Source organism: Typopeltis vanoorti, chromosome 4 (assembly GCF_054136105.1).
Source record: "Typopeltis vanoorti isolate ZY-2024b chromosome 4, IOZ_Tvanoo_1.0, whole genome shotgun sequence".
Lineage (NCBI taxonomy): Eukaryota > Metazoa > Arthropoda > Arachnida > Uropygi > Thelyphonidae > Typopeltis > Typopeltis vanoorti.
Window position 1 is genome coordinate 50,352,638 of NC_143552.1, and position 17,285 is coordinate 50,369,922.

General features: G+C 35.9%; 1 protein-coding gene across 2 annotated transcripts in view; it reads right to left on the reverse strand.

The window, feature by feature from the left end:
- mbc (dedicator of cytokinesis protein myoblast city) overlaps nt 1-17,285 on the reverse strand; it is a 643,249-nt gene that overhangs the window by 29,872 nt on the left and 596,092 nt on the right. For both annotated transcript variants that reach the window (XM_090391142.1, XM_090391141.1), the window contains exon 39: nt 4,552-4,654. In XM_090391142.1, coding sequence (XP_090247268.1) covers nt 4,552-4,654 — 103 coding nt within the window. The remainder of the gene's footprint in view (nt 1-4,551; nt 4,655-17,285) is intronic.

The window sequence follows — 17,285 nt, forward strand, 5'->3', positions numbered from 1 at the left end:
ATCAGTTTAATGCTAGAGATGAACATTCAGAAAGGATGACACTCCTTGCAATTTCAACAACATCAAGGGTAAAGAAGATTGAGTGATTTGTAGAAGTACTTGAAAGTCTTGATGTGTATGCTTCCAAAGAGCAAAAATATCATCAACATACCAGGTCTACAAGATTTTGAGTAATTTTTCTATGGGCTTTAACATGTTCATGTTGGGACAATCAGATGGGGTGAGAGAAAACAGTGTCCTGTGGCAATTCTGTGCACTTTGGAAGGTGCGCCACATATCGTGACAATTCTTTGATCGTAACTAACTCTGCATGGGGAGGAGGAACTAATGTGTTTGTTTTAGGATATATTAGAAAACAAGAATTAAGGAGAATATATCTGAATTACTAAAAGGTGTAAATATGTGAACCATTATTAATGAGCCATGTGAGAATGGCAAATACAAGGGAGGAAAAGAACAGGTGTGAATAGAAATACTTTCATTACCATAAAAGAAGTATTAATTATTTATATTTCTGATATAATAAGTATGAGGGTGGTCTGAAAAGTTCTCAGCCAAAAATAATTTTTATTTTTCAACAATCTCCCTTAAGACTAATTTATTCTAGCAATGCTCCAGCACCATTATCCCGTTTCTGTAGTGGTCCTCAGTAAGCTCTGCAAAATAGCCCTCTACAGCTGCAATCACCTCTTGATTCGAAGAAAAACACTGACCAGCGAGGAAGAGTTTTAGTTTTGGGAAGAGACAGAAGTCAGAGGGAGCCAAATCTGGGGAATAGGGTGAATGTTTCAACAATTCATAGTGCAGATCCCTTAATTTTCCCATTGCCAAAACACCTTTGTGGGCAGGTTGCGTTCTTCTCCTGATAAAAGATGATTTTTTTTCCTGCAAATCGGGTCTTTTTTTCATGAATTTTTTCGTCTAGTCTGGTTATAAGATCAGAATAATATTACCTGGTTGTTTTACCCTTTTTAAGATAATTAATAAACAAAATGCCTTTAGCATCCCAAAACACCAATGCTATGACCTTTTCTGCTGACCGGCTTCTGTCCACTGTTTTGACCTGTTTGGATTCTGGTGTATAATGGTGAATCCAAATCTCATCCATAGTAATAAATTGATGCACAAAACCACTTTTATTCTTGTTAAAATGCTCCAATCACTGTTCAGAGATTTTCATGTGAGTATATTTTTGATCTGCTGTGAACAAGCGTGGCACCCATTTTTCAGAAAGCTTTTTCATTTGCAATTCTTCATGCAAAATATATCCTACATGTTCTTTTGAAATGCCTATAGTCTCAGCAATTTCACACACTTTGACTCTTTGGTCATCCAATACCATATCGTGCACTTGATCAATGATTTCTGGTGTTACACTTTTTGGACATCTTTCACATGGATCATCTTCAAGGATGGTACGGTCACATTTAAACTCGGCAGTTCATTTCTTAATTTGTCGAAAACGAAGGAGAAGAGTGCCCATAAACTTTTATGAACTTCTGAATTTCTTTTGGCGTTAAACCTTCTTTTACAAAGAATTTTATAACTGTACGATACTCAATTTTATCCAGAAATGGATAAAATTGAGTTAATCCTGAAATTTATCCAGAAAAACATAATTTATAATCCAGGAATACAGACAATATTTTTGCTTCAGACAGCTGTATAAAACAAACTACCTGATAGAATGACTTGCAATTTCACATGGATGCTTATGACAGATGTAACAAATTAGAAAAAAAAAATCTTGCCAATAGTGTTGCCATATATTGTCGAGGCTGAGAAGTTTTCAGACCACCCACATATTTTCTAACTAATCACTAAAAAGAACTTGATATGAGACTACTCTTAGTGGATAAGTTACTGTTGAGGTGATCCTAGAATTATTTATTTTAGAATTTATGAATGAGCAAATCTTTTTCTATTATGCATGATTTCCTATTTTGATCCCATCTTATACTGCTGGATGACATTATAGTTGAAGGAATTAAGCTATGATGTAAGTGTATTATCTGTATCTGTTAATTGCATGTGTTATCCAGCTGGTTTGCCTATTTTGTTGGATGAAATACTAACTTTCTGAAAGGAAAAGTTCTGCCACCTCCATATGAGACTAACTCAACTTCATTCAAAAATCCTTTAGAAAAATTCCTCACATTCTACACAATATTCAAACCCAGGTTTTTCCAACCAAAGGAGAAATGCACGACATTTATTTTTTGGTGATTGCCCTACAAAGGTGCTCTACCTTCTATTCATTTGCAATTTTGTAGTTTAATTCACAACACTACAGGAACAAAATAAATACAATATTTATTTATGTAGCTGTGAATATTTTGCTGTTTTTATACCCAGCATCTTTAGAGCACAAACAGTTTGTCACACACAATGCAAACACCATCAGTTATTAGAGAGAACAGTCCATTATAACCTTTAAAAGTTATAATGGACAGGTACTAATTTGGTACTACAGATTGCAGATAATGAGAAGTTTACAAAGTATTAAGGTGATCTTAAAATGCCTGTATCTCAGTTTTTTGGTACATTAATACAGTCATACTTATTGAGGCTTGGGGAATGTTTCAAAGTTGCTGCTATTCCATAAACAGTCTCCCCTACTTGTAATGACATCTATGTAACATTTTAGTCTTCCTCCATCTAATCCTGTGTGAAGAGATGTCTAAAGCATGATCTGACAGTGTGACTTGGCACATAGTAAGAAAACAAGAAATACATTCACCACCATAAAGATGTTCCCTGAGGTAGATAACAATAGATCTGCCTATCCATAATAAGCAAGTTAACAAGTTCAGGGCATTTCACACACTGCTGGATGTGGCAAAGGATGGAGTTTATCCATTGGTGAACAAATTCTAGTTTGATACATAGTCTGAATGTGGTGTGTAGCTTATATTTATTAGGCACTCTGATTATCTTTTCAGATGTGCTGGATATAAGGGATGGGAATAGTTTTTCTGTGGTCCTGTGGATTGGGGGGGGTAAGCATTTAACATTTCATCTATTTTTTGGGATTATAGTCATTAACTAAAAATGAATGAGAAAGGTAGGTGAGTTCACTGGCAAAGCAGCATCATTGAAACAGATATCCCCTTTATGGGCGATAGTACTTTTTAAATCTGCTAATCTTTTCTAACTTTTTATATATATATATATATATATCTAGGACGGGTTGAGTCCCCCTCCTAATGAGGGGTTACTGGCATATTAATGTAGCCGGTTTGCTACTCCTCTGCTGCATCTCCTAAGGGCAATGTTCATGACTGTAATTCGTGTGTGTGTGTTCATGGGGCCGATTTGCCTGCTTGTGGGATGAAAAAACCCCAGATAAACTGGGGGAAAAACTCTGCTGTCCATGCCCAAGACTGGCTAACTTAGCTATGGCTGAGAAAGATTCTTAAACTCCTCCCATCATCAACGGGAATCAAACCTAGGACACTCCTTCCCCAGGCATATGGTTGCAAAGGCATAACCACTAGGCTAACCGTGAGGTGTAGTATATATATATTTATATATATATATTTATTTATTATTATTATTACTTTTTTTTTTTTTTTAGTTAGAAAATATTTATTGCTTTAGTTGTCATAATTAGCTACTAAGATGTGCTGCTTCTTAGAGTTATCTGCTATTGTTTAACTGACTTTTTTTTTTTTTGTATTGAAAATGCCTATGAAACTTAGGCAAAAATTCTACAAATACATAAGTTTTAACATGAATTTTCTTCCATTTCTAAGTCTGAAATACATTGATAATGCATTTGAGAGTTGTATTTTAGCCCCCAAAACTAATCGCATTCCTCATTACGTTAGAAGCAGATACGAACAATGTTTTCTTATTTCTAAACTATTATGACCTTCTTACATCAAGCCATTTGGTTTTGCTGTAAACATCAAATCATTTAGTGTATACCACTATGGAACACGAATGTAAACGATTTACCATTCATCAACGCAGAGTAATTTAAATGCGTGATCTGGATACCTGCTGCAGAATATGTTGGAAGAAAGTCACGTTAATGCACCGCAGCAAATTTAAATATGAAAGATTGTTCATGGAATCAGCCTCAGCTCTAAAAAACTTTCCAAACCTCAACAAATTTGGGTGCATGAGACTGCTCCAAATTTGGGAAGCTTACATCTTGAGAACTTCCGTCCAACAACCAAGATAACCCAATACAGCCTGCTAGGGAGCACCTTTAGGACTCTAGGAACAACAGTAGTTTTCTCTCTTCTGCTTCATTTGCTTTGTGTAGTGCCTATGTGCATGGGTCATTGTTGTATGTTCCCATGAAGATGGCAATATGACATTGCCGAAATATAGGAGGTATTTATTAAAGTTTCTTTTAATTAATATTCCAGTATATGTTATAAATTCCTTAAATAATTTAATAGTCACGTGTTACCAATGTATAAGCATATCTACAAGAATTAATAGTCAATAATTAAATGCATGATGCTACAGGATGTTTAAAATCAGCTTAGTATTTAATGTTAACTGATGCAAAATGTCATAAAAAAAGACAAAACTTACACTGCCTTGTTGGTGATGGTGTGGCTCTATGTTTAAAGTGTCCACTAGATGGTCTGCTCAAACGCTTTTCAGCTTCTGATCGTAATGGGCGATGAGGTGTCAACTGAAAATGAAAATTTTGTGTGAAATAATTACAATTTTTTAGTTAATTTTCAGTTCTAAAATATGTCAAAAGCATTTATTGCAGCGTAAAAAAGTAGCAAAATACAGTGAAAATATATTATAAAATGTAATTATATGAGACAGTCAAAAACAAAGACTTCCATCCTGTTGTTATTATTTTTTATTTTCTTATTCCCTAAACTGACCATTCAGAATGAATAAAAAAAAATCTCCCTCCCTAGAGAAGTAGGATATGAGGGATGGCAGAGCACTGGCACATGTACAAAAGAAGATAATCAGTTATTAGATAACAAGTCTCAATTGAGAAAAGTTATTATGTAAAAATATAATATATAAGAAATAACAAAGATAAAGGATCTTCACAATAAACATTTTGTGTAAAGAACATACAATTAATGACATGTTATTTATAAAAATGCACAATAAAGAAAAGGCATCCAGTCCCAATTTGCCATAAAGAAGATAGTGAATGCAATCTCCTATCACAGAGAACATAAGAAATACATTCACTACCGTTAAGGCAAATTGAGAATGGCAGATTATATTTCAGATACTTTTTATTCACATATGAGGCATGTTCAAAAAAGACCGAACTTTTTAAATAGCATGCCAACCGGCACAGAGAGCATGCTGAGGCTACCGAGCACACCTAGCAGCAGGTTTGACAACAAACTACCATTTGTCCCTTTCTGCTATAAGTATTAGTCATCGAAACTTGTGTGCGTGCTGAAGTGAGCATGTGCACAAGCTGTTCATTGGATCAGTGACAAAGTGACAGTGAAAGAGATTGAAGAATAATGTGTATGTGTGTGTGTGAAATTTTGCTGCAAAACTTGGTAAATATTTTACAGAGACATTTCAAATGCTTAACCAAGCATACGGGAAGGACTGTATGAGCTGAACACAGTGCTGTGAGTGGTTTAAGTGTTTTAAAAAGGGCAGAACGTTGGTTGGTGAAGATCCCAGGCTTGGACACATCAACAGAGTTTGTGTTGTGTTTGTGGAAATCATTGTTTAAATATCTGAACTGAAAAACTTCAGATGTACTGCGTCAGTGCAAAATTCAGCCCGTGTTTGTCGACTGACGATTATAAAGAGAACCATGTTGAACCATGATGGGGCAGATCCTGAATCAGTCAGGAACTGCCCCATCCACTGTATTCTCTGGCCTTAGCTCCAGCAGACTTTTTCCTGTTTCTCATAAAACCACTTTGAAAGGATGTCATTTTTAAACTATAGAGGAGATTCAGGAAAATGCAATAAGAGAACTGCATGCCATCAAAGAAAGTGCATTCCAGGAAGAATTCCAACAATGGAAGAAACGTTGAGAACAGTGTATCGCCAGTAGAGGGGCCTACTTTAAAGGGGACAGTGCTTAAAATGTTGTAAAATGAGCAATAAAATCTTTATAGCAAAAGTTAGGTCTTTTTTTTTTGAACATGCCTTGTATATATCAAATAATAAAAAATAACTAAGGACAGTATATAATTTAAACATTACAGCAGAACAACAGGGAATGAAAAGAATAATGACATTTTGTGGACAGTCAGATGTAAACTTATCTTGGTTGCAAAATACATGGAAGTGAAAAGAATATTAAATGAAAGACTTCCTTTGTATATTTAATATACAAAAATAAACAGTTTTTCTTGCAAATGAATGTACAAGATTAACATGAATTAGAATTCAGATGGTGAGCCAAAATCATGAATGGTATGCTAGCAGGGATGAACAGAATTAAGAGGTTGATAAAGGCATCAAAAAAATATAAAAATACAATTAATCTACCTTATATATATAAAATGATAAGCCTTTTTATGTCATGTTTTGAAACTCAGGGCTACCCTGAGTGTTGAGTCTTCAAAATTTGAGTCATCAGAATTCAAGGAGAACCGGCCTACCAGTCCAGGACTCCCGGGGGGGGCCTTTCGAGTCTTCACAATTCAAGGAGAACCGGTCTACTAGTCCGGAACTTGGGGGGGGGGGGGCATGGACGCTGGGAGAACCCCTTTCGAGTCATCAGAATTTAAGGAGAACTGGCCTACCAGCCCGGTACATGGGGGGAGGGTGTAGGTGCCAGGAGGGCTTAGCCCCCCCCCCCCCCCCCCAGTATAAATATAATTAAATAGCAGTGACCTGTAGACAGTGTCCTATAAGCCACCCCTTTGATTCTTTTTGACTGTTATTTTGCACACCAATTTTTGTTATTCGTCAGAGAGCCACTCTCTTATCCATGTCAGATCTTCACTTTATTATCAATCATACCTTTAATTTACACAATAACTTACAGTGAAGTATTCTATCAATGGCACTACACATTGAAATTCAGTAATTTCAATGTGTAGTGGCAATGCCTTTAACCAATCTATTGTCCCTTTATTATAAAATGTAAGTTTACTAAGACATGATTTTTTCCTTAACAAATTCACCCCCCCCCATCACAATAAATAAATATATAAAGTTTCACATCACTTTCATCTGCTTTTGAATTTTGGTACCCATAACTTTCCAATCCTTAAGCAATCACTCCAGAAATACAAACTTGTCTATAATATACTCTTTCAGTTGCAGTATACCCTTTAGGTGATGGTGCGTGTGCACACGCACACACACAATAAAACAAGTCAGCACTATTTATACATTTTTGAGACATTACTGAAATTTAAACACAGAGAGGATACGTGTTTCTCAAGAAAAAAGTTAAGTCACTAAATTAAACAGGAATGAACTTTAATTATTTGGGGGGGGGGGGAGTTTGAGGATATTTGGTGAATGTCACTGATTTGTAAAGTTGCAGAAAGATAAGTAATTTTTTCTAATTTTTGCTTATAATACTAAGTGAATTTATTGTATTTATCATTTTAGAACTGTGCAAGATAGACTGAGTTATTTAGATGTAAGTAAAACATATTTCCTTAAATTATATATATATATATGTGTTCAGGAACATTGACTCGGTTGTTTTGATACATTTTTATAAAGAGATTTAATGGCTAAAACCGAGAATAATTGTAAGGCTTTAATGATATAAAACACTACTGGTTTTGGCTTTTGACAGCCTTCTTCAGGTGTCTTCTAAAAATAGGAAACAGCAATAAAAACGCTGAAGTTTAAAACTGAGATGAAATGTTGTAATTACATTTAAGTTGTTCTTTCAAACGTGGCATTGTTTGTTGAGTGTGTGCTTGCAGAATCTCGTGAACGCCAATACTGAAAAACAGCAGAGTGGCTATCAGGGATGTTGTAGCTCAAATTGTTATTTAAATGTTTTCACGATTAAGGATGATTTCTCTGGACTCCACAATTTTTCTTTCAAACTCATCATGGCAACGAAAGATGTTTTCGGATCTATCCCAGCAGACTGAATGACCCTGGTGTTCATCATCAGGATTGTTCGAGAAAAGAACATGACTAGACAAGGCACTGGCATGTGTTCTTTTGTAAGAGATGTCTCTCTTGTGTTTCCTCCATATGTAATTCAATAGATTTATTTGTTTGACCAAAATAAGGGATATTACAATCACACCATATCTTATATACGCCAGGATATTTCAGATTATGATGATGAGGCTTTGGATGGCTTACTAGCGAGCAAATAAGGGCCTGATGTTGTACTTCTTAAGAACTTTAGCTAATTTTTTGGAAACTGAACTGATGTATAGGATGGAGATGTTACCCTTAAAGTGGTTATTTCTTCAGTGTGGTGGGTAGGAGGATTTAGAAGAAATTTTTTAATGGTTTTATCAGCATATCCATTTTGTCTAAAGACATGTGAGAGATAATTAATTTCTTTTTGAAGTTCATCTGGGTCATTCAGAAGAGAGTGTGCTCTATGTCCCAAGGTAGAAATAGTTCCAAGTTTTTGTGGAGGAAAATGATGGGACTGACTGTTAAGATATCTATTAGTTTGCGTAGGTTTTCTATACATTGAGATTCTAAATTTTCCAGAGCAGCGTGAAAGTTTTATATCCAGGAATGGTAGGGAATTGTCATACTCAAGTTTGACCGTGAATTTTATATTAGGATGCTGATTATTGAGATGATTAAGAAAATCCATGAGAGAGTTGTGGCCGTGACTCCAAATAATAAAAATGTCATCTACATAGCGTTTCCAAAGTTTTGGTTTAAATGAGAAGGATGATATAGCTTTTGTTTCAAAATCCTCCAAGTAAATGTTCGCAAGAATGGGAGATAAAGGGTTGTCCAATAAAAATTTAGAATCTCAATGTATAGAAAACCTACGCAAACTAATTGATATCTTCACAGTCAGCCCAATCATTTTCCTCCACAAAAACGTGGAACTATTTCTACCTTGGGACGTAGGGCATGCTCTCTTCTGAATGACCCAGATGAACTTCAAAAAGAAATTAATTACCTCTCACATGTCTTTAGACAAAATGGATATTCTGATAAAACCATTAAAAAATTTCTTCTAAATCCTCCTACCCACCGCACTGAAGAAATAACCACTTTAAGGGTAACATCTCCATCCTATACATCAGTTCAGTTTCCAAAAAATTAGCTAAATTTCTTAAGAAGTACAACATCAGGCCCTTATTCGCTTGCTAGTAAGCCATCCAAAGCCTCATCATCATAATCTGAAATATCCTGGCGTATATAAGATATGGTGTGATTGTAATATTCCTTATTTTGGTCAAACAAATAAATCTATTGAATTACATATGGAGGAAACACAAGAGAGACATCTCTTACAAAAGAACACATGCCAGTGCCTTGTCTAGTCATGTTCTTTTCTCGAACAATCCTGATGATGAACACCATGGTCATTCAGTCTGCTGGGATAGATCCGAAAACATCTTTCGTTGCCATGATGAGTTTGAAAGAAAAATTGTGGAGTCCAGAGAAATCATCCTTAATCGTGAAAACATTTAAATAACAATTTGAGCTACAACATCCCTGATAACCACTCTGCTGTTGTTCAGTACTGGTGTTCACGAGAGTCTGCAAGCACGCACTCAACAAACAATGCCACGTTTGAAAGAACAACTTAAACGTAAACACAATGTTTTTTCATGTCAATTATGTACTGCAATTTTCCTGTGCTTCTCAGTTTTAAACTTCAGTGTTTTTATTGCTGTTTACTATTTTTAGATGACACCTGAAAAAGGCTGTCAAAAGCCAAAACTAGCAGTGTTTTATATCATTAAAGCCCTACAATTATTCTCGGTTTTGGTCATTAAATCTCTTTATAAAAATATATATATCGAGTGAGCTAAATTTGTGTGATTTTGTGCAGTGTAAAATTTGTGAGATGCACTTGTGAAAGTTGAAAGAACTGCAGAAGGTGAGCAAAAGTTGTGAGAGAATGTGTAATAAATGCTTTGAAAGTGAATATGGAGAGAATAAATTATGTGATAGTAGATTGGAGAGCACTGAAACAAGACCAGAAAATGTAAATATCAGTGCTAATACTGAAAGTGTGGTGACGGAAGTTCAGGAGAACATATAAGGCCTAAATAAGGAAATTGCACACTCACAAAGAACAAAGCACGAGACTGAAAGGCTGCAGAAATGGCAAGCGATTAGTTGAACTGAAATCAGAAAAAAAATAAGAAGTCCAAAGCTAAAAGAAAATTGTAAGAATAATTGAGAGAATGAGGGTAAGCAAATAGTTATTTATGACAATTCTATGATAAGGGGAGTGAATGAATTTGTGTAGAAGTACAAATTCAAAACTACAAAATTTGTGGAACATGGCTCAGCTCTGTAAATAGGATTGGCATTCTTTGTTCTAGCTTCACCTTGTGATCATGCTGATGCACTGATGATGACCAGTTAGTTTCTGGTTGAATATTTGCAGTAATAAAATTATTATATTCTTGTGAATACGTATGTACAATAAATAAAATAAAAAAATAAATAAATATTAGTAATGCTGTCAGAATGCAGAAAGGGAAATTGAAAGAATTAATTTGTTTTGGCTGAATCAATGACCTGAGACGTGAGAGATATTGTATGAGGGAGGATGTAAAAGAGTTGTTAGAAGAAGCAAAAATGAAGAGCAACAGGGTTAAGTTTATGAGCTGCTGCCACACTACAATATAGGCAAACTGAGCAGGAGAGCGATGATAGCTAATAAATCAGTACATGGGTTGCACAGAAGGAATGATGTAGAGTTTGTGGACCGATGGTCAGAGTTTGACGGATAGAAAGATTTGCACAATGCTGATGGAATGCATTTAAATGAATTTGGAGTTAGATGTCTGGAAGGAGCTTTATTCATGAGACTGTGGTAGTAGAAATCCAAGAAAACTAAAGCAATTAGGGTGGATGCAGAGGAGCTTGTGTGTTTGAAGGTATCCATGAGGTGACTGAATGTAACATTGAAACAAGTGCAGAGTCTAGTCTCTCACACAATAATACTGAATAGGTTAGTCAATTCAGGAACTAAAGGTGATTTGGGGCTTAAAGGGATGCTGCAGTTTCTAAATACTAATGCCAAAAGTATCAGGAACAAGAAGGAATTTTAGATATTGGTTAGTTCAACTTTGGCAAAAGTTATAGGCATTAGTGAAACTTGGCTAACAGCAAATGACATGGTTATGGGAATAGAATGTGATGGATTTAGTATTTTCAGGGAGGATAGAGTAGATAGGATGGGGGGTAGGGTATTGCTTCATGAACTACAAGGATCAGGCAAGAAAGGTGACCAGATGGTAAGGAAGGCAAAAATGAGGTCATGATAACAAATTAGCCAAAGAGGCGAAAGGGAATCCCAAAGAGTTTTTTTGTTACGTGGCAAGTAAGAGGAAGAATAACTATGGAAGGATAACTTTAATGAGTGCACATGGTAAAGAAGTAACAGAGGTGGACAAAATTGTTGAGCAACCATCAAAAGTGACCATTTTGCAAGCGCATATTATCCAAGTGAAGATATTGTATGTCAAAGGTGATGCGGACTCACAGGATTGCTTAGTTATTGAAGAACACACACTAACAAGTAGAAATAAGGGATCCTTTCTTTTAAGCTTACACAGTGATCCGAATGCATTTTTGAAAATTATGGAGACAACTACCGTGTTTGAATAAAAACTTTAGTTTAATATAACTAAAATCTACATTCGATGTTTCGACCTTTATGTCAAGGTCATCTTCTGGAGCATACACTATACACAGACAACAAGCTACACTACAATCAAACTGGTTTGTTAAAGATACTGACCAACCGCTGCAACAATTGTTGGCTTGACCTCTGGTGAAAAAAAAACCGTGTAAGCTTAAAAGAAAGGATTCAGATCATCCATGGAAATGATAAACACAAGCGCTGCAATCGCTATGGTAAGTTAAAGATTCGTATTTCTCTCTTGATCAATCGGCTGGCCTTTTTAAACAGATGCAGAGACAATAACCTTATTCCTATCTGCATCAGGCTGATTATGTCCGCTAAGGCACTCCATATTTATGACAGCACAGAAAAAGCAATGCTCAGAGAACAGATCCAAGCAGCCTGCCAAAAGCTAGCAACAATACAAAATCTGGTTTCAAAATTGCAATCCGAACTATCAAACTATATTAATCCAGACATTCTACAAGTACTTGAAAGAATTACTGACAATTCGGCCAAATATACCATGGAAAAGAATAAAGAAAAACTCAAGACCAAATTCCACAGTTTGAAACAACGGAAAAATATGGTGACCAATCACAGGAATCCATCCAATCAGAAGACCTCCTCCCCAATAAACACCAACAATGAACAACAAACAAGGGAGACAAGGAGCGACCAACCACCGGCAAGCAAGAACCATATGATCAACCTATCAAGCCACACCCTGAACAACAGCGAACTTACGCCTGAATAAAGGACTTAACTACGCAATAGCACCTAAAAAAAAAAGGTAAACAAATTGGATTTTATCTACCACATAGAAAGAGGCATCAGGTCCCTACCTAACAATATAGCAGATAAAATACGACTAGAAACTAGTAATGTCCTGAACACTGAGAAAACCATACAGAACAATCTCACAAAAACAGAACTAGCAGCAATTAAGTCATTAAAAGCCAAACAAAACATAATAATAATGAAATCAGATAAAGGAAATGCCACTGTCATCCTTGATAGGTCAACATACGTACTTCAAATGAATCAACTAGTAGCTGATAACAACACATATAAGCTGGTAAATTATAACTCAACAAAAAGGATAAAGGATAAAACAGAGAAACTACTCAAGTCCATCACTTCTTGGACACCAGACACAGTTAAAAAACTCAAACCACCCCACTACGCCCCCCCCCCCCAGAATATATGGGGTCCCGAAAATACACAAACAAAATGTGCCCCTTCAACATCGTAGAAGGAATAGACAGTCCCAATTACCACTTAGCCAAGAAATTAGCGGCAACACTCAAGAGTTGGTAGGTCATTCCCCCTCCTACATAAAAAACACACAATACTTCATAAACAAAATTAAAAACATAACACTCGACAAAGACGACTTATTAGTCAGTTTCAACGTTTCTGTCCTTTTCACTAATGTCCCCATCAATGACACAATTCTCCTACTACAGAATAAATTTCCACCCGACATTACAGCCCTCTTTGCCCACGTACTACAGTCCGGTTACTTCGTGTAGCAAAACAAATTTTACCTACAGAAAGACGGTACAGCCATGAGCTCACCACTATCCCCCCCCCACAATCGCTAACTTCTACATGGAAACCTTTGAGCAAAGGGCTCTTGATTTAGCCACGCTAAGGCCGACCATCTGGCTTAGATACGTTGACGACGTGTTCGCGATCTGGCCGCACGGGCGACAAACGCTAAACACATTCCTTAGCCACCTAAACAAACAACACGAACGCATACAATTCGCCATCGAAATCGAAAACCAAAATTCGCTCCCGTTCCTAGACACACGCCTTCCTTCAGGTAGTCTATCAGACCGTCTACCGAAAACCGACACACACTGGCCAATACATACATGCTAATTCATACCACCATCCATCACAAAAATATGGAGTTATTAAAACCCTTAAAAACAGAGCTACAACAATTTGCTCTAACCAGCAAGCCCTGAAACAAGAACTAAAAATCACTACCGACACATTCATCAATAATGACTATAACAAAAATACTATTAATAAAATACTCCATAAAATAACAAAAACGAATCTAGATTACAGTAAAACCATAGCCATCCCATACATTAAAGGGTTATCAGAAAAAATCGACAGAATTCTACAACATTATAACCCCAATGCCACCTTTAAACCACCCGCTAAACTTAAAACCATATTCAACTCCTCTAAGGATACTCTCCTCCCATTAGCACATCCTGGAGTCTATTGCATCCGCTGCACCTGTAACTTACCGTACATTGGTGAAACAGGACAGACAATCCCTATATCGCAAGAAAGAACACATTAAACACATTAAATTTAACCATTATGGTGAAGCAGGCCTCTCAGACCACGCGCTCAACACCTTACACCAAATCAACTGTAAAAGCACCCGCTCTTTACACCACACAAAATCCTGGTATGAAAGGAAATTTAAGGAAGCCTGCAAAATGCTGATAAACCAACCAAGTATCAACAACAAAGATGGCATGAAAATTCCAAGGATCTGGATGGCACACCTTCAGCCTACCTAATATATAAGATCCAGCATAAGTCAGGACTCTAGCCAATCTTAAGCTAGTATTAGAAACCATTCCATACCAACTGGCTGGAATGTACAAGTATAATCATGATGTTAATATATGTATATAGATAGATACTTGTTACGCCCAATGTATTTCTACAACCAACAGATAACACTAATAATAGGACTGTAGCATTGATGTATAATTTTTATTTTTTTTTTCACCAGAGGTCAGGCCAACAATTGTTGCAGCGGTTGGTCAGTATCTTTAACAAACCAGTTTGATTGCAGTGTAGCTTGTTTTCTGTGTATAGTTGTATGCTCCAGAAGATGACCTTGACATAAAGGTCGAAACATCGAATGTAGATTTTAGTTATATTAAACTACAGTTTTTATTCAAACACGGTAGTTGTCTCCATAATTTTCAAAAATGCATAGAGATAAGGGAGTTATCAATCCTCTTTTTAAAGCCTCGATACGACCACATCTGGTTTACTGTGCTCAAGTCTGATCACCTGGGTTTCTTGTGGATGAGGAAGTGGCAGAGAGGATCCAAAGGTGAGTGGTCTGTGGAATGCTCTTTATGAGGATGGGTTGAGGGTTTGTGGACTGCATAAGTTGGTTGACAGGTGAAAAAAAAGGGAGGGGAGGGAATATGATAGAAACACATGAGTTGCTTAAAGGATTCATGCATATTTATATGATTGATTGATGGGGAAATGTTTCAACACTTGGCTAGAGGGAGCAGAACAAGAGTTCATCCAACAAGAGGTTAGCAAAGGTGTGAGGACTAGATTTTTTGCTTGGAGAATGGTGAATGAATGGAATGGGTTGCCTGAGTCAGTTGTATGTGCTTTGTTAATGGCATTAAGGAGTGGTAAGACAGATATTGTGTTAATAGTTTGGGTCTCCCACGATGAGTTTTAGGACTCCATGAAGGTGCCCTTGCAATATAATAATAATATAATATGAATGATGTAATATGAAAAATCCTAGTGCAGTTGTATTATTAATTGCAATTGCATTAATGTCATTTTTTTTGGAAAAAAAAAAGAGTCAGTGATAAATAATAATAAAAATAATAAAAATCTGTAAACACCATGGCTATTTTTAGAAAGTTTTTCTACTAGGTCATGGAGTATATTACACATGACAAAAATATTCTTGTGTTAATCCTTTACCAAGAATAAGGAAAAAAAAGTCTGTACATGAAGTATCTTCACTACAAGTGTTTAGAGGTTGCAGACTTTGCATGAATTGCCTTAGTGTCCATAATGCAAAAACTGAACTGTTGCTACATGGAACTAGGGAGATACCAAGGTTAAATCAATGCATAAGTCATATATTTGCTATATACAAGTAATATAATGGTATATTACCATGCTATTAAATACTGAATCAGAGATAGTTGTAAAGAATTGAAACAGAATATAAATATAATTTTTTGTTAAGAACAATACACTTTTTTAACCTACTAGTTAAACTTTTACAACTATCTCCAATTTAAAGTATTTAATAATATGGAAATACTCCATTTTACAACTTATATATAGAAAATATATGATTGGGGGATCTTCCATGGATTTCCACTGATGAGATCCAGCTCTGTATACTATATCTTCAAATTATCAGAAGAATTTAACAACATCCTCGCTTGTCCATTAACCAGAAAAAGACTACACTTAAAATTTAGTCTACTGTACAACAATGCATCAGGCAACTACACAGTAATGGAATATCCATAGTGCAAACATAAGAACCACAAAAGATTATCAGTTTTTATTTGACCTCTTTTATCAAATTTTTCCAAACATAACAATACTCAAACTGCCTTCAAAAATCTCAGCAACAGTAATAGATATCCAATGTGTAGGGACTTGGCTTGGAGGGTCATGCATGCAATTGCATGGAAACAACTGAACACCTATTTAGCTCCTGTCCACACTATTGGTTATAGTTAAAAGTGGGGAATAAGCTATAAATTCCAGTTTATTAGGTGAAGTCCTCTATCTTCAATTCCTGATCTGAGCAAAACACAGGATTTACATCTTTCTGATCAATGAAATCAAATACCATCTTGGGAAAATACTAAAGAAGGGAAAAGTAACTAACATCAATAATGTCTGCAGAAGTGCAAAGTATGTCTGCCTCGGTTATCAGGTTTTTCACATCTTGAAAGGAGTGTTTTAGTGGATGAACACTTTCAGTAGTTCTGGTGCCAAACTGTGCATTCTTTGTAATACAAGGGAGACTCATACTGTGTCTCTTTCTCCAATTTTTTTCGACAACCCTTCTTTTATTGTACATAAGTTGAGGTTCTTGGGTTTTTAATTTTTTGTCTATCAATCTGGCAGGAAAAGGTATCAATCTGTGGATAATTACCTGCTCCTGTTTTATAGGAGCTATGGAAGGTCTAACAGGGCTGGAGCAGGGGTTCTTATTCTTGTCCCCATTCCTCCAATGGATCTTTCTATACTGTTTAATGGGGCACAGGTGGGTGAATCTTGACAACATATTGGAAATACCATGAATATATAATAATGTTCATAAATATATATGTTCTATTCAAAGGAACAGTTAGATGATGATGATTCTTTTTACAGCAATTGTAGCCATATGTTCCCACTACATCATAGCAACTGGAGACTAGAACTGTAAAACAAAACAGGAGGTAATCCAAGAAGTGGAAAAGCAGGATATATGCAATTAATAGTAGGTCTTGACAATGATCAACTAGTAGACATATGGAGGAATCACAATTTTAATCTCCATGCAAATAGGTACATGAATCAAGGCACTGGTTTCCAGCTTGAAATGAATTTATATCTCCTCTTCTCTTATAAACAGAGTAATTCAGATCAAACATCTTCACATCAACATGGCAGATCATAATCCAGTCCTACTTGTATTTCACTGCATGAAACACATTCGAGATTAATTCTGGATCATGGAGACTTCTGTTAGAATTGGAATGCTGTTACATGGGAATGGGATATATGG